The sequence below is a fragment of the Hippocampus bargibanti genome, linkage group LG03 (genome assembly GCF_051943395.1).
Source record: "Hippocampus bargibanti isolate YZ-2025 linkage group LG03, ASM5194339v1, whole genome shotgun sequence".
NCBI lineage: Eukaryota > Metazoa > Chordata > Actinopteri > Syngnathiformes > Syngnathidae > Hippocampus > Hippocampus bargibanti.
In genome coordinates, this window is record NC_142736.1 from 22,126,303 (window position 1) to 22,144,586 (window position 18,284).

Sequence of the window (18,284 nt, forward strand, 5' to 3'; positions counted from 1 at the left end):
GCATGTCCAATTGAAGGAGCTAAGATATTTTTAACTTTTTTACGCTTCACACATTCCGAAAATGTGCATTTGCTCCCTGTAATGAGCCCAGCGCTCATTTCCATAATTGGAGTGACCTTTTTTCTCTCTGTGCCACGGCCATTTTAATACTATAGAGCTTGAAAAGGAAGAGTAAATCGGCCCATCGGATAAAAGAATGTGTGAAGAAAACGGATTTATTGAGGTGGCCTCTGCATGTGGCATTCGAGGTTGTTTACCAGCACAGCGATGTCTTGCAGAGAATTGATGGAATGAAGTCATCAGAATTAATGAAAACGAGCCCATCCTTTGGCTCTGAATGAACCCACTTACAGTCCATCCCTCTGTATGACTTGCGACTTGCCCTTGCCTGAGGTTATTTCATCTTTTACTTGAAATTCTGGCGACAGGCAATATAATGCTCACGCATAGGTGAGCGTCAAACACAGCACGGCTTTGCAAACAAGAGACCTCAACTTGAAGGAAAAAAAACAACATAAAAGAGGATATTTTGTGTATTTACCCTATTTTCCTGTGGATAAGGCACACCCAAAAGCCTTGATTTTCTTCAAAATATGACCCCACACTATACGAAGGTGTGTGTTTTATCCATCCATCCATCCATTTTCCATACCGCTTATTCCTCATTAGGGTCACAGGGGGTGCTGGAGCCTATCTCAGCTGTCTTCTGGCACGAGGTGGGGGACACCCTGATTGGTTGCCAGCCAATCGCAGGGCACACAAAGATGTACAACAGTCACTCTCACACTCACACAAAGGGACAATTTGGAGTGGTCAATCTGCCTGCCAGGTGTGGGAGGACCCGGACAAAACCCACTCGGATCCGGGGAGAACATGCAAACTCCACACAGGGAGGCCGGACCGGGACTCGAACCAGCAACCACTGCACTGTGAAGATGTGCTAACCACTCGTCTACCGGGCCGCCCTGTGCCTTTTATGTGAAGTAATATTGAGTAACAACAGGTCTCGCCACTACTGTCAGCAGCCACCGACTCCATTTCCCCCTGTAAAACAAGTAGTGCATAACCCCAGCCTTGACTGTAGCGCCTTATAATGTGTTGTGCCTTATACAGTAAAGTCTCGTTATATCGATACACAAGGGAGTCCGAAAAATATCGATATAACCGGGACTATCGATATATCCGATCCTGCGCCGAACTGCATTAAACAAAAGCCGCCAAAAGAGGGCAGCCAAGCGCCATATAAGAAACGGAGCTGGCCATTAGCTCCCTTTTTTTGTTCCCCCAATGTTGCCTCAAAATGGCACATATAATTCTTTAATGATTGTAAACATGTATGCTTAAATCTTCAGAACTACAGTGTATTTGAAACATATTCATAACTGGATGTGTAACAAGAAAGCATATTATCCGAATCTGAATGCATTGTTTGGATTCACAAGCAATGCAAGACGTCTTGGCGTGAAGTCATTTTTATTTGCATTTGAATAAAAAGTGACATCGGCTGTCCTTTAATACACAGTATGGAATGTTAATAATTTTCAAAATCATCGCGCTTCAGCAGACAAAACAAGAAACATTGTTGCAAAAAACGATTGCATTCATATACAGTACAGTGGGCATGTACATAACACAACAGGGAAACTGCAACGCTTACATCTTACTGTATTATGTATATCGATGAGAAGGTTTCTTCAGCCGTCATCTGTACAAAAGTGAAGGTTTCGGACGTTTCGCCTCCTATCCAAGAGGCTTCGTCAGCGAACTAAAGTCTGACTGGTCGTATCGGCCCCATTTACGACCAGTCAGACTTTAGTTCGCTGACGAAGCCTCTTGGATAGGAGGCGAAACGTCCGAAACCTTCACTTTTGTACAGATGACGGCTGAAGAAACCTTCTCATCGATGGACCACTCCTGTACGACTGAGAGCTTACACAGACGTGTATTATGTATACAATTTAAAAAAGTCATCAATCTTCTTCTGCTTCCCATTTTTACCTTTTAACACAAACACTTCAATCTCGTCTGCTACACACGAGCTAGCGTCTGAAAATGAAAATGGCTCTGCTACACGAGCGCTGGGCACGTAACCAAGTCACCTGACCAAGTCGACCAATGGCGCGACTGATGGCGTGACACGTAACCAAGACACGTGACCAAGTTGACCAATGGCGCGACCGATGGCGTGTCACGTGACAAAGTCACACGGCCAAGTCGACCAATAGCGCGACCGACGGCGGCTCATGTGACCAAGTCGACCAATGGCGCGACCGATGGCGGCTCACGTAACAAGACACGTGACCAAGTTGACCAATGGCGCGACGGATATATCGATGTAAACAACAAAAATGGCCGGCGGGGGATGAAAAGGAGCACCGTAATAACCGGATTATCGAAACAACCGGGTATCGTACTAAACGGTACTAATTATACATAAAAAGACTAGAAATGTGCAAGGGAAACGAAAATAATATCGTAATAAGCGGTACTATCGATATAACCGATATCGATATAACGAGACTTTACTGTATTTGGAAAGCATTTATATCTTTATATATTATATTTGGAATATGTTTATATGGTTATATATCATATTTGGAAAACTTTTTTCATTCATTGAAGGTATGCCTTATAGTCCGGTGCGCCTTATACAGTACAGTGGTACGTCAGCTTACGAACTTAATTGCGTGTGTTAGGCGAAAAGTTCATCTTTTAAGGCAAAAAGTTAATCTTCCAAACATGTATTTCTCGTAAGAAACCATTAAAATGAGAATAATCCTAGTTCCCAGGTCCCCATAAGTCATAATTTTCTACTAAATAAGGCTTAAAACTACACAAAATATACCTTATTTTATGTATAATAAATGTGCTTTGGGTTGTAATTGAAGAAATAAACTGTACTGTATAATAGTCGTTTTATTTACCTTTGTGATGGGATTTGCAATGGATGACGAACTTCCAGGTTGCCTCTTGATGATATCTGAGTGAAGTTGCCGTGCTTTCTCGGCGATGATACCCTCCCTCAAACTGTCCCCTGCTAGCTGCTTTTCATTCATTCAAATCAACAGAAGTTTTTCTTTTGTGTCCTCTTCGGCTTAACACTAGCCTGCGGTGGGATCTTTTCGGTCCCATAATAGCAAAAGTATCCTCGATAACTAACCACGTCCGCACTCATTGAAAGGGGGTGACAAAAATTAGTCGGCCAGCCAACACCTCGTTCGTGTTTTTCGATGATTTCCTTCTTCTGCTCGACCATAATTTTATTCTTTTACTTCCTCTTCGACTTAACACTAGCCTGTTGTGTGGTCTTTTTCGGTCCCATAATAGCAAAAGTACTGTATACCATTCATTGGGGGTGCACCTTATACTCCGGTGCGCTTTATACACCGGAAAATACGGTAGTCAATATATAATTTCAGCCATTTTTACAATTACAGCCATTTTCACTACCAGCTGTTTTAAAGATTTACAGCCATTTTCACTACCAGCTGTTTTAAAGATGTTTTGACTGATATTCTGACTGGTGGAATATTGGATACAGTGACAATACAAGCACTTTGTGTGTTTTGTGTCTGTATGCATATGGGCTACATCCATTGTTCAATAAATATTTTTTTATATATATATATATATATATATATATATATATATATATATATATATATATATATATATATATATATATATATATAGTAAAGTCTCGTTATATCGATATTCTCGGGAGTCGGAAAAAATATCGATATATCCGATCCTGCGGCATGTAAATTTTCTCCTTGCGTTCATAGAAATAGTATCGAAATAAGCAGTACTATCAATGTAACCGATATCGATATAACAAGATATATATATGTACTATTTTATGTATATAATATATATAAAAATATTAATATTATAAATATCTAAGTGACACACATTTGCCTCTTAAAGCATTTTTACATTTTGTTTTGTAAATATAATGGTGTTGGGGAACTGGAAATGATTCCCCATCTGTCAAAATCTAAAAAAACTAATCTCAGACAAATGTGGGTGAACCTCGCGCTGAAGGAGCCACATACTTTGACACTCCTGCCAAGTCAGACTCTGGTGGCTGAGAGCCCAGCTAAGACACTTCCTATTGATGTTTCTCACTTGCGGCATCGCTGTCTCACCTTGGCTGATCTCAGGCCTTATCTCTTGCCACCCAGCTTCCTTATGCCTTACCCGTGGCAAGAGCAAATGCAAGATACCATGTTTGTGGCGCGTTCGTGTCTCTTTCCTTACAGTGGGCCGTGCAGATGTGTGTGTAAACAACTAGTGGGCAGGAAAATTCTACAAGTTTGCGTTAGACTGAACAGATCTGTTCCCCTTGCAGAAAGGGCAACTGTTCACCTCCATAAAGCCGTCTTTCTTTCCCAACATATGGGCTGCATCGAGGATGGCTTGGTAGCAATGTGACCATTCATCCTCTTGTTTATGTTTATTTTTTCAAAGTTCCCTTCGAGTCGTGGTTTACAAATGTGCATTTTCTGAATTTATTTATGTATTCCTCAACTACTTGGCTCATCTCTTTCGCGGTTGACTGCGGAGGATGTCAACGTGATTTAAAAGAACTATATTCATTATTCATGTTTTATTAACACGCTGTGTTATTCCTGATGTAGCAAATCAAAAAATCTTTTCATTTTTCAAAGTCAGATGTGCAATGCCTATCAGATGTATTCCTAGTTGACTCTATGCCGGCTCTCGTATGGCAACCTGTGAACCGGCTCTCACAGCCATATAAACATCAATACCCATTGGTAAAAAAAAAAATCAAGTAGCCTAAATAGCATGCAGGATTTTTTTGAAATAGTCAATGTTGGATTTAGAGCTATGTATGATGAGTTCTCTGCGGGAAATAGAGACAAGACATGACAAGTTAAAATACAAATGCCGACATGCTCCAAAAATAGTCATGCGAACAGCTATCTTGACATCGTTCAGTGCTGCATTTACTAACGTTCCAAAATCAACCACCTTTTTGGGTGTAGCTAAAAAAAGGACATTTCCATTTTATAGCAGCGGTAAAAAGCCAGTCACAAGCCCATATTATTGGTACGCCTTCGTCACAGTCCATTAATGAATGCCACTATGTATTTGGGGTGCATCGTCATTCATCACCCAATGAAAAAGTTGGTAAAAGAGCTCGTCTATAGATTTCTGTGTTTTTGGTAGCCTGTTTTTGTGGCTTACAAGCACACCAGAATGGTTATCTAAAATTTCATTGGTTGTTTTGTTTTTTACGAGATAAAAATGATCAGAAACATATTTAGCACGACTGATGTTGGGAAGATTCTGCAGACTAACGCAAACCATGTTCCAAATGTTGGTACGTTAACTGCTGATTATGACATAATTCATTTAGTTTGTCAAATGAAAACTTAATTATTGAGCATTGTCTTCCAATTTATTCTAAAGATGAAAATATGTTGTCTGACAAATAAAGTACAGTAGTTTGAAAAAAATGAAATAAACTCTTTGTAGTATGTAACTCTTTCATCATTTACCACAAAACAAGGGCACGCCTTTGATTAAAAGAGACACTATGGTTAACATGCATTTCAACTTTAAATATCAGGAACAAAACACCGACCAGCTATAATTCAGAGCTGCTGTGGTAGATTTGTGTCCTTTTTAAACATCATCTGAGCATACATAAATGAGACACTTGCATTGCCTAGCAGATTTTAGTTTGACTGTGCCATATCTTATTGAATTGGGAAATTATTAAATTTTCTCAAGTGTGCCCCTGCAATTTGCTCACATACCCCGAAAGTACACTGAAATAGAAAACAACTAAGGATTGTTATATTTATTTATCTCTTAAATCAAACATGTTAGAAATCTAACCGTATCAAAGGAGCAGCTGAATTTTTTTGTATGAAACGTGCCTTCCCGGATGCTTGGTACTAACCAAGTCGCCTTGTCGTTATTCTCAAATAAAAGAATGTGACTGTGTAAATGGTTGCTTTGACAAATCAGTGCTGTTTTACAGTTGTGCATAGTGGTCCTGCATGCATATCTTTTCACAATCAGATTCCTAATCCAACAAATGAATCTATCTATCTCTCTGATAGCATTTGTGTTCCATAAAATCATCGATCATGTTCATGTCTGTAATGAATGTGTCAAAAGCTTAGTTTGAAAAGGTTTGCTTGAATGCTTATCATTTATCTGCTGATGAAAATAAGACTCATCCCAACCAAGCATGCATGCTGCACAACTGCAGCGGTGCCCCAACAGAATGTATTTTGGGAAAGTGCTTTAGATAAAATGTCCTTGGAAATTGCCAAAATGATGTGTGTGGGTTTACTTTTACCTTTTGTGTGTGTGTTGTCATCCTGCATTTCTCCTGCTGTGTAGCAAAAAGTAATTGGCTGTGACTGAAAATGGACGACATCCCCTCCCTGAGCTCGCATAATACACATAAAAGATTCAAATAGTCTGAAATAAATGTTAGCGTTTGTGGTCATTTTAACCTGAAATGCTGCACTCTTTATGATCAAGTCATCAAGTTGGCCTAATGTGGCTGGATTAACATTTGCTTGTACAATAGTTTCTCTTTTGTCCTGCTTGATTTGGCACACCGACTGGGTTTTCTCTTTTGGGCTGATTAAACGGCAACGAGGCGTTATATTTTGAAGGGCATTTGGAATATGTGTCCATCAGGCCAACAAAGGGAATGCACCTGACTGGAATGTGCTGATCAGGTAGTCTGTTGGACCTTGCTCGGAACATCGCAGGGCCTCCAGCAAGGTACAGTATATCACAACAGAGGCTTGGGAATAATGAAGGACGCTGTTTGTTAAAATGGCAAATGGTATTCACAGAAATTCATGTCACATGCACAGGAGATGTTTTTATCCTGCCTTTAACTGATTTTTTTGTGTGCTCCACACACACACTCCAAGGTTAACATTTCTGGTGGGTTCCAAATGCATCATGCATTCACTCAGTGGCTTAATAATTTCATTTCTTGTTTTTTTTAAACAAATCGTAATTTGGGTTTGTATAAAGAAATCAAAGGCAATAACTTTCCTTCATACATTTGTTTTGTCTCCGTGTGCCCCTCTTATCATATTTCTTTTCCGGTGTATAAGGCGCGCTGGAGTACACGGCACACCCCCAATGAATGCTGTATTTTCAAACTTTTTCCATATACAGTAAAGTCTCGTTATATCGATATTCAAGGGAGTCCGAAAAAATATCGATATAACCGGGACTATCGATATATCCAATCCTGCGCCGAACTGCATTAAACAAAAGCCGCCAAAAGAGGGCAGCCAAGCGCCATAGATGTTCCCCCAATGTTGCCTCAAAATGGCACATATAATTCTTTAATGATTGTAAACATGTATGCTTTAATCTTCAGAACTACAGTGTATTTGAAACATATTCATAACTGGATGTGTAACAAGAAAGCATATTATCCGAATCTGAAGCCATTGTTTGGATTCACAAGCAATGCAAGACGTCTTGGCGTGAAGTCATTTTTATTTGCATTTGAATAAAAAGTGACATCGGCTGTCCTTTAATACACAGTATGGAATGTTAATAATTTTCAAAATCATCGCGCTTCAGCAGACAAAACAAGAAACATTGTTGCAAAAAACGATTGCATTCATATACAGTACAGTGGGCATTTACATAACACAACAGGGAAACTGCAACGCTTACATCTTACTGTATTATGTATACAATTTAAAAAAAGTCATCAATCTTCTTCTGCTTCCCATTTTTACCTTTTAACACAAACACTTCAATCTCGTCTGCTACACACGAGCTAGCGTCTGAAAATGAAAATGGCTCTGCTACACGGGTGCTGGGCACGTAACCAAGTCACCTGACCAAGTCGACCAATGGCGCGACCGTGACCACACGTGACCAAGTTGACCAATGGCGCGACCGATGGCGTGTCACGTGACAAAGTCACACGGCCAAGTCGACCAATAGCGCGACCGATGGCGGCTCATGTGACCAAGTCGACCAATGGCGCGACCGATGGCGGCTCACGTAAGAAGACACGTGACCAAGTTGACCAATGGCGCGACGGATATATCGATATAAACAACAAAAATGGCCGGCGGGGGATGAAAAGGAGCACCGTAATAACCGGATTATCATAATAACCGGGTATCGTACTAAACGGTACTAATTATACATAAAAAGACTAGAAATGTGCAAGGGAAATGAAAATAGTATCGTAATAAGCGGTACTATCGATATAACCGATATCGATATAACGAGACTTTACTGTATAAGGCGCACCAGACTATAAGGCACACCACGTCATAAGACGCTACAATAGAAGCTGGGGTTATGCACTACTTCTATGGGAGGTGCGGTGGGGAGGAATGTAGTCATTGGCTGCTGACAGGAGTTGCGAGACCTGTTGTGGCTCAATATTACTTCACATATAAGGTGCACCTGCGTATAAGGCACAGGTTCGTCTTTTGAAGAAAATCAAGGCTTTTGGGTGCGTTTTTCACATCAGAAAATTTGGTCCTCTTACAAGTAACATTATTGGCTGAGTGCATTACCCAGCCCTATAAATCAAACAAACAAGCAAGTACAGTAATCAGTCCATCAAACCTTTATTTCTCAAGCATTTTTCATACACCCTCTAACATCACACGCACGCACAACACTAAATTTGCAAGCACATAATGCTGTGTTCAGACAAAGAGAGGAAACACATCGTCCAGGACTTTGCCAAGGTGCAGGAGGAATCCTCATGCACAGTTTACAATCTTTTTTGAAACATGTTTCTTCTTTTCAACGCTATTTTTCCATTTGTACATTTTTTTTCCCTTTTTTTAGGCATGGAACTCGGTGTGCAGGAGAGGTAGCAGCAGTAGCCAACAATGGCATCTGTGGAGTCGGTGTGGCTTATAATGCCAAGATTGGAGGTATGTCCTGTGCAGCCAGTCGTAAATACTTGGTTGTGATAAACATCAGCAAGTACTGACCACCTTGTTTGGTGAACATAATGGTTTCGGCAGACTAATGATTACAGTGGCCAACGGAGGCAAGCGCGCCACAAACACAGGGGGTTCTGGCACAAAAAAATGAACACACACAACAAACAATTGCAAAACCAAAACACTGGAACTAAAAAAATGCTGCAAACGGCCAAATGCTGCAGACACAGGAACATCACAAACAAAAAACAAACACATGCATGCAAAAATGCACAACACATGGAAGAAATGCTGCAATCACAGCAACAAAGTGGACGCAAACATTACAAACAACAAAACAAATGCAAAAAAGCTGAAAATATTCCAAACACAAATCCAAAAACAAAGGCAAAAAAACCCGCAAATTCATACCACTAAATGGAAATTTGTCAAGCCACTAGGGGACCCTGCAGGTTTGTTGTTGTTTGGTTTTGTTTTGCATTTGTTGTATAGTTTTAAATCAGCGTTTCCACTTTTTTCCTGTGATTGCAACATTCCTCCATTTTGTGATTGAATTTCTTTTTGATTTATATGTTTATGATTTTTTTTTGCAGCGTTTTCTTCCCTGTCGGCCACTGTTGATTATCATATTTTTGTGTAAATTTTACCCCGAATGATTCAATAATAGATGATTTAATTCCTGGTCAAACTGCTTGATGTGGATTTAAATATGACATATCAAAGCCTTGTTTTGCTAACCAAAAAGAAAACATTCATGAAATTAACTTTACATCTATTGTTAAACTGTAACATAATTCAAGACTCCCCTGGCATTTCCTAATGTATATTTTTCAGGATACTTTTGAAATAACTGAATGCATTTTTTTTTCCTATGAAGACTCAAACGTTGTCTTCCATGGCCACAGCGGTTGTGATATATCGTCAAATGTTTTCAACTCCTCGTTGTTGTCAGCAAAATGTCAACAACCATATTCTTATTCTTGTTCAGCAATGCCCAGCAGCTAGTTTGCATATAATTTAATGGCAGGGTCGTCAAATAGTGGAAATATTGTACAGATGTCTGATCTGTACAAATAACTGTCACTTGATGTGAACTGACATGGCAATGCAGTTGTCTCTTAAAGCACAACCGACGTCTCCGGACAAGTTGTGTCCATAATTTCTAAAATGCTTCAAATGACTACTGAGCGTACTTTACAAAGATTCCACCGCATATAGCTATATTTTACGTTTTAAGACTTGCGCTGAATATTCTGGAAGTCTTGCTTTTAAGTTGGTGACGAGTCCTCACCCTACGTCACTGAAGGAACGCCCCTGACCGAAAAAGGACACATTGTAGCAGTCCTTTCATCACGTCAATGCATTTTGCTGTACTTGTTTGGTCTAAAAACATCATGTTGCACCAAAAACAGGCAGAAGAGGGCGACCAAGCTCCATGTAAGGAATTTATCAGCCTGTGGAAACGGGCTGATTAATTCCTCACACGGAGCTTGGTCGCCATTTTCTGCCTCTTTTATGGTGATACATTTCCCCCCAATGTTGCCTCAAAATGGCACGGACTAAATTCTTTAATCGATTGCAAACATGCATGCTTTCCTCTTCAGAACTATTTGAATCATATTCATAACTGGATGAGTAACAAGAAAGCATATTCTCCGAATCTGAAGCCATTGTTTTGATTCTAGAGCAAGGCAAGACATCTTGCCATGACACCATGAACATGGGTGCGGGACCTTCTGAAACTGGCCACTTCCGGTTTCAAATTGAAGTTCTTTTTACACACTTTAAGTCATTTTTATTGGTGTTTTGCATTTGACAAAAAATATCATACTGCGTGTTTTGGGTATTTTAGATGCTATAAAACGTTTTTCTGCTGTCAGTTAGGAAACAATAAAGTGACGTCGGTTGTCCTTTAACTCAGAACAGAAGGACTTTGGAGATTTTTAACTCGCAACAGAAGGGCTTTGTTTTTTTATGCCACATCATCGACTCTGGGTGACGTCTAGTAAACAGAAAACACATTGATACAAAGTTTAGAATGCTCTGCTCTGATGTCGAACAACACAACCACAATGAGGATATGGCCCAGATGCTTGAAACAGGCTATATAATTGATGCATGGTCTGGGGCTGAGTGGTGCCAGGCAAAAAGACACAAACCTTGGAATCATTGCTTTTATCAATGATAACAAAGTTTCTTTGGATTTCATGTGTTTCCTGACAATCTTATGACATCATTAATTTTAAACAATTTCTTCATGTTCGTAGCAGGATAGCAGGCATAAAAGTTGGGAAGATGAGGGAAGTAAACCTTTATTACTCTCACAGGGGAGAAATTCCAAATTCACAGCAGCAAAGTTATGAAATGTTGTCTGGAATAGAATTTAACACTGTTAAAACGTGTTTTTTACATAATTCTGTAAGATGCATAAAGCAGCGGTGACGTTTCATATGCATTTCTTCTAAATAGGTTTTTGTAGCCTTTTTTCAGTGTTATTTTTCTTAGAGCCAATTTCTTTATAGGATGCCCTCCGCTTTTCCCTTTTTAGGCATGAATCAAAAATAGAAACATTTTAGGATAGTTTACTCATGATAAATTAGTCAGACAACTCTAATGCATGTGTTTAAAGGATATCTTCAATTGTAGTTTTCAGGCGTTCATTATTCTGTCATTTCATCTCTGCTGATCTATTCAGCATGCCACTATCAGCCGTCAGTCAAATTTGGACCCCTCACCGAAGAACGGCACCCAGCTCATCTTTATCATCTTCATCATCTTTATCATTTATCTTTATCATTCTACATGCCTTGCGGGGATATCACATACACTCTCATTAAGATAAAAGGTGTGCTGTGTGTGGTCTCATAAGTAGAGGAGCCTTCACAAATGTATCATCTGTGAAGTTGTGTTCCGAACAGTCGAGTCAGGATGAGTTGAAACAAAATGCATTCATGTACAAGTTCACGTTTGCCTGCCATTTACCATCCCAGATTCTTCAGGAAGATGAGGTAAACGGCAGTGTCAGTAGTCTTCTCCTTCCTTTTACCTTGCAAAATTGTTCTTGGCACTGAAGAATGCATTCCCAGCTCAATAAACATGTTTAGAAATAACCCAATTTTTAGAGTCGAATGTATGATTGCCAATTTTGGGCTTCAAGCATGAAATATGTCCTGGCACTGGCCACAGTGGCATGCCATGCGTTCACTGAACATTACACTGATGAATGCATACGCTGTCCAAAGTGTCTAATGATAGACAAATAATGTTCCCACTTAACGCTCAGATAGTAATTTGACATAATTTCTTCAAAAAAGTGTTTGTAGGCATGCCCACATTGAACCTCCATGTCTTATTTATGACATTATCAGGGGCCTAGGGATACTTTGAAGCTACTTTGTGCATGATAAAACATTTGCAAAGAAATTGATGCTACCACAGAAATGCTTCAAAGTTCCGTTTGATGCTTTTGCCGGATGTCACTGTGATGGTACTTGCTTCCTTGGAATAGAGCAGCATTTTGTCAAGGGGAAAATATGTTAAATTAGTTTTGGAATGCGTGTTATGGAATTGTTTTGCTTTTCTTACGACGAACAGTTAACAATTTGGAATATCACCAAAAAAATAAGATAACATAAGCACTTTGGATACAAGTCATCGTCAGTGTCCCTTTTGTACAATAATTTGTTTGATCTATTATTAAAATTAACTGCTGCAGAGCTCACCCTTGTAGTGACAAGTATACCAAAATTACACTTAAAGTTGTACTTGTGTATATGAACACTAATACAGGTGTGCGCATGCTGGATGGCGAGGTGACAGACATGGTGGAAGCTCAGTCTCTCAGCCTGAACCCCCAACACATTCACATCTACAGCGCAAGCTGGGGCCCAGAGGACGATGGCAAAACGGTGGATGGGCCTGCTAAACTCGCCAAAGAGGCCTTTCTCCGTGGAGTTACTGAGGTGTGTATTTGTGGTTGGGTGAGTCAATGGCGGGGGTTGTCATTTGTCTGAGAGAAATAATTTACTGCTTGTGTGTGGCTTCCTTTCAACGCTCTAATAGAACTGTTCAAGCATGAGAGGACAAAAGCATGAGGAACAAAGCTGTATTTGACCCTGACGATTTATGAATTGAAGGGAATGTGCTTTGAAAGCCACCAGTCAGGAAAATGATGAAAATGAAATCTGAACCGAATGAAATTAAATGTGGTTGGATGAGGAACTGTTGCATGAACCTGTATTTGAAACCAACTGATTCAAGTTTAATTTATTTATTATTTTACCTCAAAACTCTTGTAGCAAGTGCATATTGACATAAAGCTGCCCTTCCATTACATACCCCCCGGCACCCCCTCCCAATTTTATGCATCAGATCCAGTTTGTGGATTGAATGCAATATCCGATAAAAGCCCTGGCTTGCAAAATGCTCTGATTTTTATTTGGTGCTGTTGTGATGTTGAATCCTAATACATTCTTTAGGCACGTACCTATTTTTGTGGTTGCTACATGCCCACTCAATTCAAGAAAAATGACAGCCGATGACAATTTACAGCTTCCCAAACTTTGCATCAGCTGTCAGTCTCAGAGGAGCAACGTGCCATTTTGCAACCTGCACTGTGCTGTTTTCGGGGACATTTCATGAATGCTGACTTCCTAAACATTCACACTTGCGACAAGCACATCTGCTAGTTTTAAGCGGCTCACACACACATTGGGTCCCTTTTGACGACTGCAAGGTCATCCGGTGTCACTATGTATGTGGAGGGTGAAAGGAAAAGAAACGGGCATTAGGCTCTTTGCAACTGAAAAAAAGATTGTTCTAAAAATGTGATGTGAGGATCTTCAAAAGAATGCAATTTTATATTCTGTGTTGGATCTTGGCTTTCAAGATCCAACTTGTTTGGTGTTCTCACCTGAAGCAACAAATCAAGACTGTCGATTTGCGCTTGGTCCTGTACGTCTTGTAAACAGGCCTGCACTTGGTAGCCCCTCTTGTTTTACTACATTGGACCGTGTCATGTAAAAAGAGATTGATCAGCCAACACATCCCACCGAGGCTCTCACATCTACACGACATGCATAAATACAGTCAAGCAATGACCCACAGCCTCTTTATGAACTGTGGGGATCGGAAGCATGCGCCATAAAACTGATTTGGGACTGCTGCTGACAGACTACTTTGGTGATTGCTGCAGTGACCGCACTCCCAGTTGGCAGTGGGCGGCTCGTGTACAGGTTGGATCAATTTGCAGAAACCCTGCCACTCAATACAATATAGATGAATGATTGCACTTGAAGCACTGAGTTTGGATTGTATATTGCAGTAATTGGGTCAGTCAGTCCTGCTTGTCGTCTGATTTTGGCCTGCTTTTAATTTCCGAAATGACCTTAACTCATTCATTCCCATTCCAGAATTTGCTTGGGTTTTGGTTTTTCTTGCAGACGGTGCCGATCAAGTGCTGGTCAGACCTCTGGCAGTTTTTTCCCTTCCACGAGGGGACAGCATTTGCCTTTAATCCATGTTAGCGCTTTGTTACAGTTTCAGTTATTGGAGCGCTATTCTGTACAGCCGCCCCTATTTCAAGCTCAGATATCTCCAGACCCATATAACTTGGGAATTAACTCCTTTTCTACTCATTAAAGAAGACAGTCTAAGGTTTCTAACGCTGTATTGAATGTTTATATAATCCTAAAACTCAATATTCTGTGAGTCCTGCAATTTGAATGAAAATGACAAAAACCCTGGCACTGGAGTGGACACATTTTTGCACATCATCTGGCAGTGAATGAGTTAACATCTTCATTTTAAAATAGCCCATGATGTTATGGAATTTTTACCTTTTTGTTCATGTTGAAAGAAAGACTGTTTCTTTAAATATGTCTTTTCTAAACTTTCTAAACAGGGTCGGGGCGGTTTGGGCTCAATCTTTGTGTGGGCATCCGGAAATGGCGGGAGAGATAAGGACAGCTGTAACTGTGACGGCTACACCAACAGCATCTACACCTTATCCATCAGCAGCTCCACACAGAATGGTCTCATCCCCTGGTACAGCGAGGCCTGCTCCTCTACCCTCGCAACCACCTACAGCTCGGGCAACATCGGCGAGAAGCAAATAGTAGGTTTTCTCGTGCTCTTTCATAGACTACAAAAACTCTTGGCTTTGCAAATCTAGGGTTAGATAAATACAATTTTGGGGCGCCGCCATCCATTGTTAAATTCATCGTATTTTTGTCATTCCAAAGTGTGAAACAATCTATGTACTACACTCTCATTTGCGGCTCTCAAACGGCATTTCATTTCCCTAATCTTCAAGGGAGACTGCGCGATAATGTGCTTGATTTTAAGCGGCTAAGGGCTTCGCTTATCAAGTTCTTTTTCACCTTTAAGCGCTCGTATTATTTGCAATGTCACCTCATTCAAACATTTACTCTGTGATTATTCATGGTGGCATGTGTTGCAGCAGAAGGAACATGAACAGAAACTTTGAAGCGGCAATAGCTGTGGTGTCAAGATTGCTTAAATGGGACTTAATACAACAAATGAAGTGTAGAACCCTTCACACCCCTCATCAAGTATACAGCATGTGATTTCACATTTAAACAACTGCTCAGAATGTCTTCTTCGTCTTCTCCTTGCATCTAAATTTCCCTGCGCATGATGTTTTTCCACAGTATTTGGCGATTGATTAACTCATTCATGGATCGGCATTCGCAGTTTTGGTTTTTCTTGCAGGGGTTGCCGATAAAGTACTTATCAGACCTCTGGCAATGTATTTCCCTCCCACGAGGGTGCAGCATTTGCCTTTTGTACAGCCGTCCCCGTATTAATTATCTGCGAAGATCGGTTGTGCACATGGGTGTGATTCACCGACTGTTCGTTGAAATTGTTTCGTCAAATAGGGCTGCGTTGTCACTTGATGTACGGAATTGAGAGCGTCCTTCATTTTAGTTTCCTGACCTGTTGTCTTTTCACAGATTGCTTCAGTCTTGCTTCATATTACTGCACATTTTGTAAATCGTACCCGCCTTGAATAAATCCTCTGCTGTTGAACATTAAGACTTTTTCTCTGCAAAGGGGTTAATCTAAAAGGGCACATTGATGGAGGGAAAGGAACAACAGATCCTCGTTTCCCCTTTAATATTTCAAAGGTGTTGACTTTCAGCAGATACACTTGATAATAAGATAATATGTGGCAATTAACGCATTAAATTTTCCTATCTGTCCTAGCAGCCTTATGTAGGCTAATGTAATTATTTTTCTTTCTCAGATCACAACTGATCTTAAGGCTGAATGCACAGACTCCCACACGGGAACCTCTGCCTCTGCACCACTGGCTGCTGGAATAATTGCTCTGGCTCTTGAGGCAAAGTAAGGGCTAATCAATCATTTTCAAAATTTTACGTCACAAGCAGCTTTGTCTTAAGATTGAAATCCAAAAAATGTCCTTGTATTCACTGATCTAGATGGACACAGTTCTTTACACATGGCAGTTTTTTTTTCCTGAGAATTTGATATTTTGACAAGATTAAGCACGTTGATGAGTCACGAGAACTTAGCGATGCTTTTATGATGATTGCAAACAGTAGTTTTCCCCAATGACCGACGATCTTCAGTCATCTGGCTTGAAAGTGAGTTGAGAATGTGTGCTTGCATTTTGTTCCAGTAATAATTTGACCTGGAGGGACATGCAACATCTGGTTGTGCGAACGTCTCGTCCTGCCCACCTGTCCACCAGTGACTGGAATACCAACGGAGTTGGGCGCAGAGGTACATAACTCAAGTTCCTGTCGCTATGCCGTGTCTTTTCGGTACAATGTTTTATTCTATATGCACTTCTAAAGCTAAATTGAAATTAAGAGAAGCGCCTCCGAGGTAATGAACAAACAATTCAATTTCTTGAAGTGTCGTGTGTTGAGTTGAGGTTATTTTGTTCGGAAGCCCAGCTTTCATTTCCATCTGATCTCTGCTCTCTCATTTCCTGCAGTGAGCCATTCCTACGGCTATGGTCTACTTGATGCCAGCGCAATCGTATCACTGGCAAAGACATGGACCAATGTGGGACCACAACGAAAATGTGTTATCACCATGGTCTACGAGCCAAAGTTCGTGCAACACACTGCTCACTCGATTTCAAAGCCAATGATAATATTCAAATATTTAGAACAGATTGCGTCCTAAGTTTCCATTTTTTTAAAGCAGTCGTAGTTCAACTCATTCACTGCCAGACATGTGCAAAAATATGTCCACTCCAGTGCCAGGGTTTTTGTCATTGTCACTCAAATTCCAGGACCCACAGAATATTGAGTTGTATGACTACATAAACATTATGTGCAATATAAGAAACATTAGTCTTTTCTTTCATCAGGAAAAGAGTTAATTCCTAAATCATATGGCTCTGGAGTTATATGAGCTTGAAATGAAGGAGGCTGTCCAAAATACAATGCAATACATGCATATGATTTATATAGCGCTTTAGCAAGAGCTGAACATAAGCAAAAAGCAAATGCTGCCCTCTTGTGGAAGGAAAATACATTGCCATAGGTCTGGCCAGCGCTTTATCAGCACCCCCGCAAGAAACACCAAAACCGGAATAAATTTGGGAATGGCAGTGAACAAGTTAAATTGAGTGGCAGGTAAACGACAGAAGATCAGCTCAGCATCGCTTGCTTGAAGTGTCTTTCAAACTTACCTTTCCAAGCAAGTTAACAAAAGTCCCACTCAAACGAAAAAAAAAAAAAAAAAAAAAAAAACGGATGTATTTTTTTCCCCATATTTTCGATACAGTGCTTAAAACAGTTTGACACTTGTTGTGGCTTGGCTGCGTGGGTGTGAGCATCCACAGCTTTGCTTTTGTTCCCGAGCAGATGGTTTAAGCATCTGGGAGCAGCAATCAGGGAAGTCAAATTTATTCAAGGGTTAACCTCACCCAGACTGACTTGAACCAAGGGGAGCAATTGGGGCGGGGGGGGGGTTAAGCATCTCTGTTGCAATCTGTCAAAATTCGAACAACAGAATGAACACCAGACAGTTTATAGTGTCCAGATTTCCTAAACATATGACGCTACATCGTCATTATTACCAAAATGTGAAATTGTGCTTTCTGCAACAGTTCTGATGGAACACACTATCTGTACCTCTGACTTCATTTGGCATCTTTTGACAGAAACATCGGCGGCCATTTGTCAGTTAACAAGAGTGTGGATGCCTGCTTTGGAAGCGACAATCACGTGACCTCACTGGAGCACGTCCAAGCTCGCCTCACCCTGTCGTACAACCGCAGGGGCAACCTGGCTATCCACCTCATTAGTCCTGCTGGCACGCGTTCCACATTGCTCCACCCCAGGT

The 18,284-nt window shown here is 40.5% G+C and overlaps 1 protein-coding gene across 2 annotated transcripts in view; it reads left to right on the forward strand.

Moving 5' to 3' along the window:
- The window catches only part of furina (furin, paired basic amino acid cleaving enzyme a), a 62,903-nt gene that overhangs the window by 40,748 nt on the left and 3,871 nt on the right, over positions 1-18,284 (forward strand). For both annotated transcript variants that reach the window (XM_088992595.1, XM_088992596.1), the window contains exons 7-13: positions 8,839-8,927; positions 12,729-12,901; positions 14,842-15,054; positions 16,207-16,307; positions 16,603-16,706; positions 16,924-17,041; positions 18,103-18,282. In XM_088992595.1, coding sequence (XP_088848721.1) covers positions 8,839-8,927; positions 12,729-12,901; positions 14,842-15,054; positions 16,207-16,307; positions 16,603-16,706; positions 16,924-17,041; positions 18,103-18,282 — 978 coding nt within the window. The remainder of the gene's footprint in view (positions 1-8,838; positions 8,928-12,728; positions 12,902-14,841; positions 15,055-16,206; positions 16,308-16,602; positions 16,707-16,923; positions 17,042-18,102; positions 18,283-18,284) is intronic.